At 35.0% G+C, this 19,504-nt stretch overlaps 4 protein-coding genes across 5 annotated transcripts; 2 read left to right on the plus strand and 2 right to left on the minus strand.

The window, feature by feature from the left end:
* Nucleotides 1-14: 14 nt before the first annotated feature.
* Nucleotides 15-2,462, minus strand: LOC106352841 (ras-related protein RABE1a-like). Its single transcript, XM_013792483.3, has 9 exons — nt 2,216-2,462; nt 2,038-2,123; nt 1,266-1,338; nt 1,096-1,196; nt 918-983; nt 696-793; nt 534-596; nt 358-450; nt 15-228 (listed from the first exon to the last, which is right to left on the minus strand). Exons 2-9 carry the CDS (start codon nt 2,108-2,110, stop codon nt 145-147), a joined length of 651 nt encoding a protein of 216 aa, XP_013647937.2. The 5' UTR covers nt 2,111-2,123; nt 2,216-2,462; the 3' UTR covers nt 15-144.
* A 1,073-nt stretch (nt 2,463-3,535) lies between these two features.
* LOC106356718 (histone H2B.8) lies at nt 3,536-4,166 on the plus strand. The gene has a single exon (XM_013796445.3). The coding sequence runs from the start codon at nt 3,621-3,623 to the stop codon at nt 4,032-4,034; it is 414 nt and encodes a 137-aa protein (XP_013651899.1). The 5' UTR covers nt 3,536-3,620; the 3' UTR covers nt 4,035-4,166.
* Nucleotides 4,167-5,484: 1,318 nt separating this feature from the next.
* Nucleotides 5,485-7,299, plus strand: BNAA07G37590D. Its single transcript, XM_013792486.3, has 3 exons — nt 5,485-5,938; nt 6,029-6,304; nt 6,758-7,299. The coding sequence occupies exons 2-3, from the start codon at nt 6,053-6,055 to the stop codon at nt 7,094-7,096; spliced, it is 591 nt and encodes a 196-aa protein (XP_013647940.1). The 5' UTR covers nt 5,485-5,938; nt 6,029-6,052; the 3' UTR covers nt 7,097-7,299.
* Nucleotides 7,300-7,487: 188 nt separating this feature from the next.
* LOC106352842 (cation/H(+) antiporter 20-like) lies at nt 7,488-15,161 on the minus strand. Of its 2 annotated transcripts, XM_048737000.1 has the most exons (6): nt 14,925-15,161; nt 13,672-14,706; nt 10,482-10,721; nt 8,361-8,852; nt 8,109-8,324; nt 7,488-7,939 (listed from the first exon to the last, which is right to left on the minus strand). In XM_048737000.1, the coding sequence occupies exons 1-6, from the start codon at nt 15,102-15,104 to the stop codon at nt 7,577-7,579; spliced, it is 2,526 nt and encodes an 841-aa protein (XP_048592957.1). In that variant the 5' UTR covers nt 15,105-15,161; the 3' UTR covers nt 7,488-7,576. The 2 variants fall into 2 exon arrangements, with proteins under 2 accessions (XP_048592957.1, XP_048592956.1); XM_048736999.1 differs by having other exon boundaries at nt 8,109-8,852.
* Between the last annotated feature and the right edge of the window lie 4,343 nt (nt 15,162-19,504).

Consider the following 19,504-nt stretch of genomic DNA (forward strand, 5'->3'; position numbering starts at 1 on the left):
TATGTATACACAAATTCATCAAACAAATTATTATGATTCCAGCAATGAGTACTAAAGTCTGAACATAAGAGTTATAAAGAATATGTAGAAAACACCATAGCACATAGATCCTCTCCTTTACTGGCGCCGTGGACGCGTTTTTTACTAACCACAACATGCTGATTTCTGAGTAGCTTGAGATGTCCCTGCTGCACCTTGGTCTGATTGGTTGATTGTGATTGTATGTGGCTATAAAATGATATAAAAATCGATAATGTTAATACTCCAGGACTTATCATATGATTACTAAAGCTCTCGACTCATTACTCTATTGCTCCACTTAATGACGGTGAAAATAAATTTTAAAGCTCAACGAACCTCAGCTCTGGCATCGGTATCTGCAAGTCTTTGCTTGATGTCTTTACCAATTGAAAAGAAAACTTCCTCAACGTTTAAGTTAGTCTTGGCACTCTGCAAGATCAAACTCATCAAAGTAAGCTAAACTGAAACGAGTTGGGACATTTTCCTGTATGTGTTGACACGTAACAACGTACGGTCTCGAAAAACTTGATTCCGTATTCATCTGCAAGAGCTTGGCCTTTAGATGTTGGCACAGCCTGGGAAACAAAACAAATCAGTGTATCAGCCAAACACAATCATCATGTACAAATTAGTAGGAAGACACAAGGGAAGAGGTAAAAGAGAGAAAAAGAGACTCGTTTGCTTTCATCCATATCAGCCTTGTTCCCCACTAGAATCTTGTTGACATTGTCAGAGGCGTGCTGCTCAATGTTACGGATCCAGTTCCTGATATCTGGAAACAATGGATAGAAAAGAACAAATAAATTTTGATTATAAAATAATAAATGGTGAAGAGATGGAAGAGATTGTTAGTTGCACAAGGAATAAAATGAATCAATCAAATTGTAAGTAGTTACTGTTGAAAGATGATTCATCGGTGACATCATACACGAGCAAAATGCCCATGGCTCCACGGTAGTATGCTGCAATGAGAAGAAACCACATAGGTGAGATTCCCACCATAGTGAGGAAAGGAAAGAGAATGAATATATATATATATATATATATAAGAGTAAGAGGAATTAAAAGAGAAACCAGTGGTGATAGTCCGGAACCGCTCCTGTCCAGCAGTATCCCAGATTTGCAGCTTAATTCTCTTCCCATCCAGCTCAATAGTCCGTATCTTGAAATCAATTCTGCCAACAACAAAAACTCAAGCACAGACAACTACATAGAGAAGAGGAGTCATGTAACGAAGAGCATACCCAATAGTTGTGATGAAACTGGTGGTAAAGGAGCCATCTGAGAAACGCAAGAGGAGGCAACTCTTACCTACACCTGGTAACATTCACGAAATGTGTCCATAAAAGCAATAGAGGAAGATAAAGCACAAACCATTGGAATGATCCATGAACTGAACATAGTGAAACAGTCAAAGCAATCAACACAAGGAGTATTCGACAAATTTGGCTCAAGGAAAGGAGTATGCGTTACACTAACAAAGTTACTGACTATTCTAAGCAATTTGTCCCAAAAACATCCAATGAGAGTTCGTTACTGATAGAGTTTAGTATTGATTTCCTCACAAACTCTCAACAATACTCAATCCGAAACACACACAAATGATCTACTGAACGAAACGGAAACAAATTAAACTCTGAATCCGAAATTGTTGAGAAACTTCGGCTTAAAAATCTCCTCAATACTCTCGTCTCGATGACTCTTTCTCTAAAATTTCATCTCACATATTAACCTATCCACTGTTGCTATATACGTTTTGAGATTCTCAAGCAAAATAGAAAACTAGGTAGAGTCTCAATATCTCTTATCAGAAATCAAAGCCTAAGCTGATGAAATTCAAATCTACGAGATCACATTAGGCCTAATTTCTCAAATGGAAGATCGAAAAACTCAAATCACTGACTGACGTGTCGATCCTATCCTTCAAACAAGGACAAATCACGAGTATCGATCAACAGGATATGAAATCGATTTTGAATAAGATGCAGTATTACGATCGGGGATGAAGAAACGTACCGCTGTCTCCGATCAAGAGAAGTTTTATGAGGTAATCGTAATCAGCCCGACCTCTAGCAGGAGGAGCAGCCATCGCGAGCAGATAACTGGTAATGCAAAACAATCAATGTTACAAAGACACTTAAGCAAAAGAGTGAGAGAGAGAGAGAGAGCAATTCAAATCGCGAAGGAGAAGTACCAGATCTGATCGGAGAACTGAGATAGAGATTAACCGGACGGCCGTTGAATTTTCGAACGAAGAAGATTCTGAATATATATTTTTTTGGTTTTTTTTTAGAGGAGAGGGAATAGATCTGCACCGTTGGATAGAGATCTGTGTTGGTCTTGGGCCTTGAACAGCAGGCCTTGGGCCTACTCGTCCTTCACTAACTACCCAGTCCCCGTGTTCTGCTGTTGATTCTGTACAAGTCTTAGGATAGGATAGGATAGCCTCTTGCAGGGTCATGTATAGATGATGAGTTGAGTGAGAAATATAACAATGGCTCATATGTTTTTGGATGATTGTTTGCTGTTAGCTTGGTAATGACGGGCGCAAGCTCTGTTAGGTAACTGCCATTAATGCTTGACCAGATCATATGTAGTTGACTTATAAGGTCTTGAGTGCTATGTCCAAAAACCTTAATGCCAGTGTTGTATATAAATCTTCATATATATAAACAGCACATAATGAAAGTTGAAAGACAATAAACGTTAGACTTGCATGCGGTGTGATAAACTACTCTTGTGGTATTTATATATAATGCTAGGTTTTACTCTTGCTTTTTCATATGCTGTTCATAACGATTTTCTTACAAGTACCTGCTCGATTGTACTCTTGTTTCGTCTTTGGTTCCAACTGTACCATGATCGTTTTGTGTTTACATATCGTAAATATATTTTAATCAGTCACCGTATTTACATGGTTCATGTGAATTGTCAGGGCCTAAATTCTTAGTAGCAGCGTGGCAGTGAGAGAGGTCACATTCCTCGGGAAGATTTCAGATTTGTGGACAACAAAACATAACGCGTTGGTGGACTTACTGGTTCTCTTCCGTCCTATTTAAACCAGTAAACCCATGGCTGAATCTGTTTTCTTTATAAAAAAAATTCACCTGACGTTGTTCCTGATCCAAATTTACAATACATGTTAATGAAAAGGCGCAAAGATTACAGGGTTATGATCATTGATCCCAAAAGCTTTGAACTCTTCTCTTGTCTGTTTATTATATATGTTGTTGGCTTCATAAATCACTCATTTTCCAGTACTTCAGATGCATTGAAAACCTCAGTTTCTTAACACGATGTTAATGACGCGAATAAGGGCCCGACCCTCTAATATAAAGGCCCATCAAAATAGTAGTTATCAAGATAGATCCCTGATCCATTATTTTAAAAAGGATAAGTGCATGTAAGAGATCTCATCCGTTGATTTAATCATCTAATGACGCCACGTCATCAATCCGCGTGAAGCAACATAGCCAATAAGTTCCACCACAAGTATCTATATAAATAAATCCTGCTCTTCCCTTCTCTTCCACAGACGCATCTTTGAACATTGTAACCCTCTCTCAAATCTCAGTTTCAATCTCTCTCCATAACCGATAATGGCTCCCAAGGCGGCAGAGAAGAAACCGGCAGAGAAGAAGCCAGCGGAGAAATCACCGGCCGAGAAGCGACCAAAGGCGGAGAAGAAGATCTCGAAGGAAGGCGGAAGCGAGAAGAAGAAGAAGTCGAAGAAGAGCATCGAGACATACAAGATCTACATCTTCAAGGTCCTCAAGCAGGTTCATCCCGACATCGGAATCTCCGGAAAAGCGATGGGGATCATGAACAGTTTCATCAACGACATCTTCGAGAAACTCGCCCAGGAATCTTCGAAGCTCGCTAGGTACAACAAGAAGCCGACGATCACGTCTCGGGAGATCCAGACGGCGGTTAGGCTTGTGTTGCCCGGAGAGCTCGCGAAGCACGCCGTTTCCGAAGGGACGAAGGCGGTTACCAAATTCACAAGCAATTAGGCTTCTTTTTTTCTTTGTGTTGATTCTGGGTTTTCTAATATTGATTGGGCCGTTCTTGTATAAATCAATCTTCTTGAAATGATTTTCGATTGTTGAGATGTTTGGAATTTGAATAAACAGCTTTTCGAGTTACTTTTTAGTTTTAAGTTTGTCTCATCGAACGAATTGAAAACCTGATAGTCTAAACCATTTAGGCTGCTCGTAGTTCTTTCTTTCATCAAAGATATTAAACGAAGAACTTTAGCAGTTAATATAGAATTAGTTTAAATTTTTTTAATACTGTTATACTACGGGGATCATATCTCAAGATTTGCTTCTCCATCTGGAGTTGCTTATCATAAAACACTATAGCGGAAGATACATAAAACGCAAAGGAGATACATAATCGCAACATCAAAAAGAGTGTGGTTGGTCTGTTTCAGAAATTAAAGGAAAGGCAGTCGAAAGAAGCACGGCAAGTCACTCGAGAAGCTGAGGGTGTGCATGATAATTCACCCTCGATTAGGAGAAAGAGCCATTACGAATTGAAGGAAAATAGAAAGAGAGGACAAAAGGGAAGGAGCACTTTTTGGGGATGTGTTAGTTCATATGTCACACTAGGATAAAACACATACTCCTACTTAATTATTTGAATTGACGAAAGCTTCTTTGAAACTAATCAGGTAAACCCCGTGCGTTTCTAATCTAACCGTGTTATTAATTTAGTGACCATGTTGATCACTCATGTTGGTGGTAAACAAAGACATGTCAATGCTAAGAGCATGTTTAATATGTCTTTTATATTGCTTTTAAATTAACAAACATGTTTAATATGTCTTTTATATTTCTTAGCATGTTTAAAACTAACAAACATATGTCTTAGCATAATATAAAAAACTTTTCTTATATTTTAACTTTAAAAAACTAATAAACGTCTTTTATATTTTTTATTTAAAAAACATTTCTTAGTTTTTAACCAATATGAAAATAGATTAAAATATAAAGTCAATAAATTTTATATCAAAATTATAAAATTTTGAAATAAAAATTTTATTTGTACAATGATAATTAAACTAAAACAGAAGGAGTATTGTTGATCATTGATGTTGGTGCTAAACAAACACACACTATCATACCATCTCCAATGGAATACTATTATTCCATCTATATTTGATACTAAAATATATTAATTCTATTATGAAGTTGGATTTGTTGGTTTACTCTATAATAAAATTACATTGTAATAGGAGTGAAATATATTAAGCAAATTAACTTTTATTGTAAAATAAAGAAGAAAAAGTAGTGTTATATGGGAGATGCCTCTGTATCATGCAATAGACTATTTTTGGCTAATAATAATGACATGCCAGGCCCATGAAATATACACGTGTATAGTTATGATTCGTCGCTAAAAAGGCGACCACGTCTTTCGCCTTGGATATTTGTCTGTTGACCTTTCTTTCGCTATAAAAATGTCGTTCCATCCTCATCCTGTCTCGTCTTCTCAGATTAGCTCTTTCTTTGGGATCTGATTGTGATTTCGATAATCCGAATGATTGATTGTACCCACTGATCAGCTCAAACATCTCTGCAATTCTTACGAGTAGATTTGGCCATTTTCTTTTACCGGGTAGCTCTTCGGTTATAAGGGTTTCGAAGAGCCTAAATAGAAAGATATAATGCGGCTGAGCTCCGATCTACTCCTCTCTTTGGTTCCTTCGTTGACTTTCTATCATTCTTCTAATCGTTTGAAACCTCTCGAAAAGAGTGATTGGCGTGGTAATCTTAGTTGATCTTTCCCTCCCTTCTCGTTTTTTTCTTTCTCTTAGATCCCTTTGTTCCATCTCCACCTTGGTCTGGTTCTAAAAGCTAATTGAAGAAGAGAGCTTGTGATCTCTCCTTGTTAGGCAGTGACCGTTCTTAAGGTATTTATTTATGTATATGAATCTTTATTGGATACAGAGTTCTGTTGATTAAGTTAATCACTGATGTTACTTTGATATCGTTGGTCGCAGTTATTGTTTTTGCTATAATTGGATATGAGCTCAGTCTGTGGTGGGTTGGATTACAAAGATGCAGAGTCGAGCAGCTCTGCTTCTAGTTCTAATAATGGCTCGAATCATATCTCTGGTACTGGATCTGACGATGCTCAAGAATCTGATGGGGATGATAGTGGTGGTTATATACACCAATATGTGAATGAAGACTCCAAATACATCATCAAACCGATTCTCAATTCTTCGGTTGATGATGGTGAAGGTGAAGACAAGAACCTTGCCACCGCTGAGAGTGTGAGTTAATTTTTACATCCGTTGGTTCTGTTTTATTGGCCAACCCTTTAGGCTTTAGTGTTTAATGCAGAATAGTTAGACTAATAATCAAGCCTGCACGAAGCAAATGCATACCAGTTGATTGGAGAATTCTACAATAACGGACTTTATGATTTGAACAATCCTATACAGTACCATTATTTTTTAGGCTTGTGATCATCACTTTCCACATATCTTAGTCGTAGATGCCTAAAAGAACTCGTCACTGCCGACTTAATTATCTGGAAAATTCAGTATTTCAGACACGGAAAAGAGAAAAAAGTACCATTTCTTGGACTTTGGCTGTGTAATATATCTATCAGTAGTTGGATAAAATCAATTTACGTATACTGTAATTCATTTATATGTGTTGTGTTCCCTGTTTATGTTGGCTGCTTCTGAGTCTGACTCGTGTTTCTGGTAATCCAACAACAGATGACCGCTGTTACCGTCATCCCAGCCATTAAAGGCAGCCGAGAGAAGTATGGCAAGTCCCTGGAGAAGCTGAGTGTGTCATGGGCTGAAGATGTGTATGATCCTCCACCCTCCCTTGTATCTCACACGAGGAGCAAGAAACTGCAACCGCAGAAATCAAAGAGCAGAGATAGCTTGAAGAAGAATGGAAAGAAGGGGCAAAAGGGGAGCAGCAATTCTTCATCTTCATCATCCCGTGGCAGCAAAGACAAGAAATCTTCTTCTTCTCGCAGCAAACACAGTCGTGATAATAAGTTCGGATGGGCCACACAAACGTCTATTGTAGCCGCATCTTCTTGAATTGTCTGTGGCATGAATGACGCACGTGCGTCTTCCTTACTGCTTTGTCTCCTCTCTCTCTCTCTTGTTTATATATAAATAAAAAGCTATGGTGTGAAAACTTCTTGAATTGTTTCTCTTGTTACAAGAGTTACCACTAGTTTTGTAAACCTTGTGATGTTGTCGGATTTCAAGTTTAAAAATTATCGTAATCATTTTGATAAGTGACTGTGTATAGTTTGAGAAAAGGTTGAATCTGCTTAGCCGGGTCCTAGTAGTTTGCCAATTACATCATTGTCTTCCTTGTCACTTGCATGTAAAGCCAAACGATCAGGAGTCTTTTAATTGCTTATGTAAGCAAATCTCAGCATCTTAGTAGCAAAGAAAGAGATCATGAAAACGCTCTCCTACAAGATGCATAATCACTGTTATTTATATGTAGAATACTCTTTCTACAAATCTTGCCACTTTAACCATTAAGGTAAAGTTCAAGTAGCTACATCATACATTTGCATCTCCATCAGTACTTAAAGAAGACTCTTTAACAATTTTGGAAACTGTAATCTCCTCAACATGAGCTTTGTTGTGTTGTTGAACCACGAGGACTGATGGGATGACATGGTTGTTCGAAGAGGCAAGCACATCCCCTACAGGACCTAACTCGGGATGTTCTGCCTGACGCTCAGCTAACGCAGCCACCTCCACGGACGGTGACCTCCCTCTTCCAACCACTATAAGGTCAAAGTCTTGACTTTGTCCTATTGACAGTATTTCTTCAATTGTGTTGTTTGGTTCCTTCTCTTTGTATTCCACCATATCTTTCCATTTGCTCATGAAATCTTCTAATGCTCCTTCGTCTAATTCCTGATTTTTCAACAATAAAAATAAATTAATACATATTAAAATCTTTGCACATGGACATTCAAATGTCTAATCGGGTTCAGTTTGGGTTCAGTCGGGTTTGGTTTTGTTCATTTGTATAGACAAGTCAAGACATACTAAAATACCATAATAAGCAAAAACAGAGTTAAACCTTTTCTTTTTCTGGATCCACGTTGGTTGTCAAGAATGCATAATTCTTCTCCTTGCATTTAGACGGTGCCGGATGTAACGTGATGGTGTTACTCCTCAACTTTTCCCCCACCAAAAACCTCATAATGGTAACTTTAACGGCCGGATGCTCAGCCATCCTCCCGCCGAGCTCTAAAGCTTCACGGTCATCAGGCCCACCAAAGAAAATCACACAAACCCCCTTTTTCAAAAAAAAAAAGAAAATCACACAAACCCTTTCGACAACATTCGACCCATCAAGACTCGAACTCTGGGACTCAATAGACCCAAGCCCACGGTCAACAAGAACCGCCACCGAACATGGTGCATTCTTCAAAACCCTCTGGTTAACTAATCTCCAACCATGACCAACGTTTTCCGGTACGTTCCCATCTCCTCCATCTTGGTGGTGGCCATGACCATAATCAACGTTCCATCGTCTGTGGAAAGGTAAAATGATCATTGTGACCCTCTTGGTCTCTGCCATGAGGCAAATGTCTTCGTGCATTGTAGGTAAAGGAGAAACTGCTGTAATAGGCCGGACAGCGACTCTGCCCAGTTGACGATAGGCTTGGAAGCCTCGTATAACGCTGCTGTGGCACTCGTCGTGACGGTAGCGGTTGACGAAAGGAAAACCGTTTTTCTGGGCCCTTCGCACCATTATGATTGACGAGGATCGTTCCGTTAGTTCCATGAGATGCATGACGAACAGTTTTAGCTTCAGTATCTGCCAAAATAAGTACCATATTAACCAATATTAGTACCCCTCCCAAAACAAAACTATATACTATGTGTAGGGCCGGTCATGGACTGATCGAGATGAAACATGCGACTACAATACTCAAAATATTAGTGGTTAATATGTATATAACATTTGGCTTCAAATGATTGAAAATAATGTATAATAATTGTCTCAAACCACATAATATAAATGATAAATATGCATAAAGCCTCATATTTTATCTTTTTACAACATCTTCTCTATTAAAAGAGAAGTACCATTTTTATCTACCATAAAAAAGTCATACTAGCCTTATTAGGTCCATTTCATTAATAACATTTATTTAATTATTTACATTAATCTATTAAATATATAAATATATTAATAATAAATAAATTTTAACTGTAAATTTAAATTTTATCTTTAGTTATAACAAAATGTTGAGAAACAATCTAACAAAATCTTTCTAAAAATTTAAAATATTTTATTTAAATTAATACCATTGATTAATTTTATAATTAATAATATATACTATTATACATTAATTTAAATAAGATTTTATTATAAAACAAAATAAAATAAAAGTTTATGCTATTTTTCAAATTTTATAATTATATTCTATATCATCTTTATTAAAAGAACTACCATAAAAAATTCATACTAGGTCTATTTCATCAATTACATCTATTTGATTATTTAAGTTAATATATTTAATATATAACATTTCTAAGAAGTCTTATAAATTATATAGATATTAATAAATAAATTTTAACTGTAAATTTATATTTTATTTTTACTTATAACAAAATATGTTAGAAAAAATCTAACAAAATCTTAATAACAATTTAAAATATTTTTAAATTAATACAGCGATTAATTTCATAATTAATAATATAGTATTATTATAATCTATTTACTTATAAAATCCCATAATATACTAAAATAAATAACATAGAAATATAAATTATGCTAAAAAAATATCAGTTCAATAGTAACTAAATAAAATTTTAAAATATGTTGTATTCAATCTGTAAAAATTAGAAAAAAATGAAGGAGATTCTCAAATTGTTTATTTCATACTATGAATTTATTTTACCAAACTAGAAAATATTTTAATATATAATAATAATTAATAGTAAAGTAAAATATATAAAACAAATCATTATACATTAATAATATCGAATAAGAAACATAACCAATAACATTATAGATTTACACAATATATAGATTTACACAATATATAACACTAAAATGTAAATTATATCTTTGAAAGTTTTGCGATGGTATCTGTTATATATTTATAAAATGAAAATCTACCCGCACGTGCGGGTGAAAAATCTAGTCAATGTTAATTTTGATTCAAATTTTGAAGAATCGTCTTTAGGTACTTAGTCTTGACCTGGTGTAAAAAAGGAAATGCATCGTATTCGTACATATCTTAAGGTATGCAAATCCTAAGTAAAACTCTTAGGGTCATGTATCATGCATGTCAACTAGAATCTCGGATATTTTGTGCAACTCTAAAGCAAACAATTTACGTAGAACATATCATTATAGTTATGTCTACGCATTAGATCATCCATAGATTTGTATGTAGATTGTAAACAGGAGGAGACATAAAGAAAGGTAAATAACCTTGGTGGTTCGGATGGACACGATGAGAGAGATGAGGGATGAGACATTGGCTGGACCATGGAGGCAGGCAAGGATGCGAAGCTCTTCTTTAGAGGAGGAGTGTTCGCTCGCCGACAAGTCCTTTAGTTTGCGGTGGATTCCACGTGCCGGTCGGTAAATGGCCATTGCACTCGGCGTCGTAATGAACGTTGTGAAGAGTGCCATTAGCACCAGTATCGCAAACGTCTCATCGTTTAGCACCTAGTTAAACACAACCCCACGCACGTACGGTTAATCAGTAACCACATAATAGTCATATTAATGGGTAATCATTATTGTTCCATTCTGTCGCTTTTTTATTTCTTTTGTGGTGCAAATCGAAGAAGATTTGTGGTGCCGAAAATGGAACTGTACGAGGTGATTGATTACGTAAACATTGTCCCAATCGTAAAGGTGACTGATTACGTAACATAGGCCCAATCGAAAAAGCTAATTTCATGTATCAGCCCCTTCTTTCGCTAACTTGTAAAATCTATACAAAAAGGGAAATCTAGAGGATTTGTCTCCCCGGCAAAAATTTAAAACAAGAATCAGCCCTTAATTTGACAGTTTTCGTATTATTAATTAATCACCCACTAAAATGAGAAACGAAACAACCAATGGTATTACTCGGCTGTGGTTCTGCGGTTCCGTGGATTTGTAAACTTAATCATTTACTGTCTAAAGCTACTCGAATTCAAGAAGAAAATCTTAAAACGTAGTCAGAGGGAAGGGCCTAGATAATATATGAACGTGTACTTTTTATTATATGTTTACATGTATGCTATTTAATTAACTACACTACTATATTTATTAATATTCATCAGAAAAGCAAAGAAAACATGAAATTGCATATATAAACCTTTTTTTTTCTAGTGGCGAAACGAAATTTTTTTTCGGAATAACAAAATGTTTGCCAATTTTACCAATAATAAGCCTGGATATATAATAAAATTGATTATTAAATATTTTTGAAGATTTTTTTAGTAATATTTAAAGTAAGATAGATATATGTATAAAAATACATATCTCTAAGATACTTTAAACATATAATTAAAGTGGGTTAAATCGATAATAAAGAGTCTCCCAAGGTGAATTCTAAGATGAATTCTATTGACTTTGATAATAATGATAGTAAGAAATTAAGGTAAAGCTGACATTAAATAATTTTAGCTTTTACGATTGAAAATATATGTTTTAAGATAACAAAACAATATATATATATAAATATAAAGTGTCTATATATTTTAAAATACATTTAGGTTTGCCTTAGATATGTATCCATGGTAGGTTTAAACTTAATCAAATAGGGTTACCAATAATGTTTTGTCTATCAGAGAAGCATATGTACTAACTGGTGACCATGAAAATAATAATAGAAATGAAAAGGAAAAGAACGAGTAGAAACGAAATAAAAGAAATGAAAATAATAGTTTTTAATTTTGTTCTTTACCAAATTTCATAGGAATGTTTTTGCTATGTAGTTCCTTTAAAATGAATAGAATGGTAAGGAACTATATGTAACAATTATTCTTCAAAGATGATCATCCTTAAATATAATTCTACTATATTATTAATATATGTATAAATAAACACAAGAACTCAATTGTTATATTTCTTTCTACCTTTTCACCTTAAATTCATGAACTGTCACGCGAAAAAGGAAAAACTATACTAACAAATAAATATTAAGTAATTAAATAATTTAATATTAATTAAATCGTAAACATAGATAAATTATTCAGTGTCAATCCAATTCTCGTAATGTTTCTTAAATAAATAATAAAAACAAAAACAGAAAATAAAAAATATAAAAAAAAATAATTATTTTTAAGAGTAACAATAATTTAACCGCTCTAACTTTTAAAATAAAAATTTATAATAAAAAAATATTTTTCAAATAATAATAATACAGAGAGATGGTATACACTTTAAATGGTACTACACTATTATTTTTTTGTTGTCCAAAAATAAAATAAAAAGTATCCCGAACGAGATTCCCAACAAACCAGTCAACAAGATAAACGTTGGATCAGACCGAACCCGTTTCAGACATGGAACTTAAACGGGAAAATTGTTTTTTTATAGCAAAAAAATGATAACTATGTCCCTTTAGACTAATATCTATTTTGTGTCATTTTTGTCCATAACATCCTTTAATATTTTTGAAAATAAATTCAATAAGTAGTTTTACAAACCAAAAAATTTAGAAAAATAGTAACTTTTGATAAAATACCAATATGAACTTAGTGGTATTTTTTTCAGTTCTAAAAATGTTTAAATCATAAATTTCAGATTATGTTCTAAATAAAGTAGAAATGACATTCTACTAAGTAGAAAACAAAATCTATTTTTTTCATTGAATCTACAATGTTTAGAATACGTGATATACGTAAATAAGAGTATTCTGAAAAATTTAGAATACACATTCCGCGCTTAACCTACCGATCTAAAATCTTTAGAAATCAAAATCTACACATTAATATAAATCTACAACACGTATAAACCGACTTCTACAGATTTACTATAAATCTAAAACATGTAGAAATCAAAATCTACATATTACTATAATTCTAAAAACCTGTAGAAATCGATTTCTACAGATTAGCTGTATTCTACGGATAAGAAATCAGTTCCTAAAAATATGAAAACAAAATATTTGGGAATATTCACTTTCATATTTTTTTTAAAACGATTTTTTTATACAAAAAAAAAAAAAAAGCGAAAAAAACAAAAAAATTACAACTTTAAGAGCATTATTGCCATTTTGAAAATAATTAGTCTAATGAAACATAAAATATATGAGATTAATTTAAAGAGACATAGTTATCATTTTTTTGCTTTAAAAAAATAATTTTCCCCTTAAACTATAACCTAAAGTTAATATATCTACACTGTTAAAATAATTATCTAGATAAGAATAAATGAATATACTAATCGTGTTTTGTTTTATATGCAGCTACGCTGTCCCCACTAAAAACATGATCGTATACCTTTAATAGTTAACGATGACTAGAGGACCCAAATGTCCAAATGATGTTACTAGGTTATATATAGTTTTGTAGTTCTTATAATATTTATTATATATAACTAAAGAAAAACAAGAACCTTAAAAACTCAAAAAGGAGCTACTTATAAATTATTTGAATATTAGGGGCATAGAAAATCTAACCTTTTTCTCCTTGCCTATATTGAGCACAATGAGCTCCACCAAACCTTTCGTGTTCATCAAGAAACCTAAAGTCAACGCCTCTCTCGCCGGAATTTTAACCATCACCGCCACAGCAAAAGTTCCGACGATTTTCCCGACGCAAGCCGTAACCACGACAAGCCCCAACATCCCCCACGACACAGCTCCTCTGATCTTTGCCACGTCAGTTTTCAGTCCACTAGTCGCGAAATAAAGCGGTAAGAGTAAACCGGAGACAAAATCCTCAATCCGTTCAATCAATCTCTGACCAAACTCTCCATCTTTCGGTATAGTCAAACCGAACACAAAGGCTCCGAAAATCGAGTGAATCCCGATTAAATCTGTCGCTAAACCGGAAACCATAACTCCAGCTAACGTCAAACACACGTAAGACTCCCGTACGGCGCCGTTTTCAGGAGATGCGCGTTTAGCTATCCATTTCATTACGGGTCGGATCACAACCAACATGAAAGCCACAAACCCTACACCCGATAGCAAAACCCAAACAGACACCAACGGACTCTTCTTCTCCCCACCGCTCTCGCCGCCGTTTCCCGCCAATGCAACCGCTAAAGCCAGCAAAATCCAAGCCGCTACATCGTTGAAAGCGGCTGCAGCCATCGCGGTTTCTCCTATCTGCGTCGTCAAAAGCTTGAGCTCTGCTAAGATACGTGCCAACACAGGGAAAGCTGTGATGGAGAGAGCGACTCCCATGAAAACGATAAACTCCACGAATCCAGGTCTATCGGCGGCGGTGTAGAGAGTGTTGCGGATCACGAAGGAGACTCCTACGCCGGCGAGAAACGGGAGTGTGATTCCGGCGGCTGCGATTCCGAAAGCACGTTTTCCGCTTCGACGTATGGATGATAAGTCCAGCTCGAGACCGACGAGGAAGAGGAAGAAGAGGAGTCCTATGCTCGCGACGGACTCGAGTATCGGCATGCTCCATTCCGGGAATATACGGTCCATATACGCCGGGTCTCTACCTAAAGCAGACGGTCCTAACAAGATCCCTCCCTTCAAAAAAAAAATGAAACAGTGCAAGAAGATGTTAGTAAGTTCGTAAATAACGGGAAGATGACAAAGTCAGTGCTTATGAGATCATACATATTTTTAAGTTAATCTTAGTTAAAAAAAATTCAACAATTTGAATAAACTATGTATAGTATCTCTTTAAAATTTGGGAACCAAAAAACGAATGTATACTAGTGTTTGTTAGTGTAGGTTTTACGTACGACAATCTCGGCGATGACTTTTGGTTGGCGGAGAGGTTTGAAGAGGACGGCGAGGGAGCGACTGACGGCGACGATTAACGCCGTTTGGACGATGAGTAACGGAAAGGCAAAGTTCAAGGGATTGTCGCCTTGCCATGCTCCGTTAGAGGAGGTTTTCACGGAGGTTATGTTAAAGGCCATATGTATTCAGAAAGGCTATATCTGGAACATGTGATATAGTTTAAGTGATATGAAGGTTTCGCAACGAAATTTATAGGCAAGCGATTATAGTTTTTCTTGTTTGAAGATTCAAAAAGGTAATGATGTTGCTGCTTGTAAGTGCGTCTATCTGCATCTCACTTGTGACTTGAATTATTCAAATGTACAGTAACATATAAACAGTATATATGTACTCATCCAACATACTGTGGTTGATATAATTCAAGTTCCTCCTATTTATTTCTTTAAATGACTTTCGAGTTTCTCTTATTAAGGCCCTGTTCGTTTGTACATCTGGAAAATGCATCCAGATGGTCCATCTAGATGTATCATCCAGATGCTCCATCTGGGTGTTGTTCGTTTCTTCATTTCGTTCATGCATCCAGATGAATCATCTGAATGCAACTATGTTCGTTTGCTTTTCATTTTTTTAACTTCCATCTGCATCCAGGTGGACTTGTTAATAAAATGACTAAAATATAACTTTTTACGTTTCAACGGAAAAATAGCATTTTTACGGTTTTGGCCGAAAATATTTTTGCGGTTTTTGAGGAAATATGTGTGTTTTCGCGAAAAAATGCATTTTTATGGTTTTGGCGGAAAAATATGTTTTATAGGTTTGGCAGAAAAATACGTTTTTGCGGTTTGGACGGAAAAAGTGTGTTTTGAAGTTTTGGCGCAAAAAGTGTTTTTGACGGGAAAAGTTTTTTTTCACGATTTTGGCGTGAAAAGTTATTTTTGCGGTTTTGGCGGGAAAATACATTTTTCCGGTTTTGGCGGGAAAATACATTTTTCCGGTTTTGGCGGGAAAATACATTTTTCCGGTTTTGGCGGGAAAATGCGCTTTTCCGGTTTTGGCGGAAAAATACATTTTTCCGGTTTTGGCGGGAAAATGCGCTTTTCCGGTTTTGGCGGGAACATACATTTTTCCGGTTTTGGCGGGAAAATGCGCTTTTCCGGTTTTGGCGGGAAAATACATTTTTCCGGTTTTGGCGGGAAAATGCGTTTTTCCGGTTTTGGCGGGAAAATAAGTTTTTTTTTTTGGGTTTGGCGGGAAAATACATTTTTCCGGTTTTGGCGGGAAAATGTGTTTTCCGGTTTTGATGGAAAAATTCAGTTTTCTGGTTTTGGCAGAAAAATTCCGTTTTCCAGTTTTGGCAGGAAAATTCCGTTTTCCGGTTTTGGCGGGAAAATTGTGTTTTTTTGGTTTTGGCGAGAAAATTGTGTTTTTTGGTTTTGGCGGGAAATTTGTGTTTTTCGGTTTTGGCGGGAAAATTGTGTTTTTCAATTTTGGTGGAAAAATGCGTTTTTCCGGTTTTGGTGGGAAAATTCTGTTTTCTGGTTTTGGTGGGAAAATACCATTTTTCAGTTTTGGGAGGAAAATTCCATTTTTCGGTTTTGGCGAGAAAATTGTGTTTTCGGTTTTGGCGAAAAAATGCGTTTTTTTTTTGTTTTGGCGAGAAAATGCGTTGTTTCCGGTTTTGGTAGGAATATGCGTTTTTTGGGTTTTGGTCGAAAAATGTGGTTTTACTGGTTTAGCGGAAAAATGTGTTTTAATGAAACATGTGTGTTTTATGTTTTTTGCGGAAAAATGCATCTTGCGGTTTTGGCGGAAAAGTGTGTTTTTCCGTTTTTGCGAGAAAATATATTTTTTGTTTATAGTGGAAAAAAGTATATGCAAAAAAATTGAATTTACGGTTTGAAAATAATATTTTGATTTTAAAAGGTCATTTTTGTCATTTGTCATTTTGGACTGAACTAAATGCATCTGCATCCAGATGCACCATCAAGACTCACCTTCATTTGGGTGAGAATTTGAGATGAGTTTTTAAAAATTCAGCTGGGTGATCCATCTGGATGTAGCATTATAATGCACTAAACGAACATCAATTTGCATCTTCACCCAGATGGATCACCTGGGTGAGCAAACGAACAGGGCCTAAGTCGGCAAGTAATAGAATTGGTAATGGCTCAACTAAACTAACTACTATGCACTAGATATCTAGTAATTTTGTTTACACATATAATATGTTGGTACAATAGTAAACTAATGCATGTTAAGTGGTCTTGGCGTAGTGGTAAATGGTTCATAGTTATAATATAGTTCTACGGATTTCGTGGTGATTAGTCTTTGAATCTAAAAAGTTTTGGGATCACACCACGGTTATAAAAAGAAAAAAAGTAATGCATGTTAATAAATACGATTTAATCATCATAGTATCTTCAGAATACAAAAGTTTATAGAACATATAAGATATAAATGTTAAATAATTTTACATTAAAAATTAAAAACGTTAATTAATTTGGAATAAAAAATTTCTAAAACGTTATCTATTGAAAAATGGAAGGAGTATTATTTTGTTTGATATACATGTTATCAGTTAAATTTCTGCTACCTGCCACGACATTAATATTTACGAATATACAGGCTTTAAACTCTATTTATACCTAATTAACTAATTCTTGACATGTTACAACATCGAACGAAGCTCATCTCCCGTGAGTCTCACGTGGGACGCGAAACATCGGCGTTGACATATGCTACGTCGGCGTGGATGGGCTTTAGCAAGTGCAACCAGGTAATTAAATTCAGTTTTACCATCCTTTTAAATTCAGTTTTGCCATTATTTTCATTATATATAGAGCTCTGTTGATTTGTCCAAGAATTGGCATCTCTATTATGCTGCGTTTTTACGACTTTCCTAACTTTAATTAGTTCATACAATTATGGTTTTCAACTGATAGTCAAGTATGAAATAAGCATAGTTGTGTTAGACTGTAAAATGTAGAAGCCAGCTGTAGAGTTTCATGAACCTAATGGTGGCAAAACCAGTTTTGAAGTTGTTTAGCAAAAAAAAAAAAAAACCAGTTTTGAACATGTAGAAAGAAAATGATGTAAAAGTAGTGGACTGTCTCAAAGATGCGATAAACTAACTAATCACACTTTAGTTCAACCCATTTTCATCTTTTAACTTGTTTATGTTTTGTCGTGAAGTATACCCTTTTCCCACTCATAAACCACATACAATTTTGGATAATATACGGTATAATTAAGTCGGCAATGTATTACTAAAAGTTATTAAACCATTATCCCATTCAAATTATTTTATTTATACAAGTTAATTGATATTACATTCTGATTGGCAAACAAAATGACTAAACTGCTGAATGTAGATTTTTTTTTTACTTTTATAAAACGTCCTTTCAACAAATAATTTGTAATATCAGTTTTCAAATGCTACTATAAAAATAAACCTTTCATGTTAAATTTACTGTTTCAACAAACAGAATATATATATGACTCCAGGTTTTCATTATGTGACTTCAAACTCGGGAAAAGTAAATGGATATAGCATAAACTAAAAACTATTAAAAAGTTATACGTGCAAAGACTATCAATTTAATATTACTTGTTATCTGCCTTAGTGGCCATATCTTTGGAAGTGTAAAGTAAACCCTTCAATTATAATTTTTATAAGAAAAATGTTAAAACATATTACTTTAAAAAAGCCTCAATAATCACATAATAGTGGGGGAATTCACGATAATACTCATTACAAAATAAATAAACAGAAAAAAATCAAATCACGTGGCGATCGTTTTTCCATGAAATAGATTTGGACTTTTCATGAGGGGAAAAGCCAAAAGTGCCAAACGAGCTAGTGATCCTCCAAATTTTGAGGAACAGTTTGTTCAAAACATAGTAATAAGTTTGCTCTCACCATACGTTTTTTTATTAAACTTTCTGCGCATTAAAGTAATTTTTAATTTCTTTTGGATTACACAAAAGTAAAAAAAAAATCGGCCGAATCAAAGTTTGAGATGGGCTTGGTCCACAGAGCTTACATCAATTTAGAATTGTACAAAATTAAGATTAACCCCAAATGAGCTAAACTGAATTAAACGGGTTATATAAAAACCCTAACAAACCGGTGAAACAGAAACTTTCACCACTAAGGAGATTGCTGCCACATCAAGCTCTGACTACCCAAATAACGGTTGTCGAAGACGAAACCGGAACACAAAACCCATCGAGGCATAAAATTAATCAACGAGAAGAAGTAGAGCAGAACAGAAAACCTTTGTCTTCAGTCGATCATAAAACCTCCACCACTCACCACAACTAACACTAACGGAGCGAGACAAGTCACTACCGCACTGGAAAAACGAATGAAAACAAAATAATGCAACTATATTTGCGTCCATTGTCTGCATTTAGCTGTATTTGCGTCCATTGTTTGTTCACCGTCGTATATTGTTCTGTCTATGTTTGCGTTGTTATGTCTTTCCATCTATAGCATTTGTATAATATTCCTCTTCGGCCTTCACACGTAACATCTAATCTATTAATTTAGGATCCTACTTTTTCATCTATCATACAA

Source organism: Brassica napus, chromosome A7 (genome assembly GCF_020379485.1).
Source record: "Brassica napus cultivar Da-Ae chromosome A7, Da-Ae, whole genome shotgun sequence".
In the NCBI taxonomy this organism is placed as follows: domain Eukaryota; kingdom Viridiplantae; phylum Streptophyta; class Magnoliopsida; order Brassicales; family Brassicaceae; genus Brassica; species Brassica napus.

Coding starts and splice junctions, on each gene's coding strand:
- LOC106352842 (XM_048736999.1), bottom strand. CDS start 15,104: ATGGCCTTTAACATAACCTCCGTGAAAACCTCCTCTAACGGAGCATGG. Junction 14,707..14,924: donor AAGTCATCGCCGAGATTGTC/GTACGTAAAACC, acceptor TTTTTTTTGAAG/GGAGGGATCTTGTTAGGACC. Junction 10,722..13,671: donor ATATAGGCAAGGAGAAAAAG/GTTAGATTTTCT, acceptor GTGTTTAACTAG/GTGCTAAACGATGAGACGTT.
- LOC106352841 (XM_013792483.3), bottom strand. CDS start 2,110: ATGGCTGCTCCTCCTGCTAGAGGTCGGGCTGATTACGATTACCTCATA. Junction 451..533: donor GAATCAAGTTTTTCGAGACC/GTACGTTGTTAC, acceptor TTGATCTTGCAG/AGTGCCAAGACTAACTTAAA. Junction 229..357: donor ATACCGATGCCAGAGCTGAG/GTTCGTTGAGCT, acceptor ATCATTTTATAG/CCACATACAATCACAATCAA.
- LOC106356718 (XM_013796445.3), top strand. CDS start 3,621: ATGGCTCCCAAGGCGGCAGAGAAGAAACCGGCAGAGAAGAAGCCAGCG.
- BNAA07G37590D (XM_013792486.3), top strand. CDS start 6,053: ATGAGCTCAGTCTGTGGTGGGTTGGATTACAAAGATGCAGAGTCGAGC. Junction 6,305..6,757: donor ACCTTGCCACCGCTGAGAGT/GTGAGTTAATTT, acceptor ATCCAACAACAG/ATGACCGCTGTTACCGTCAT.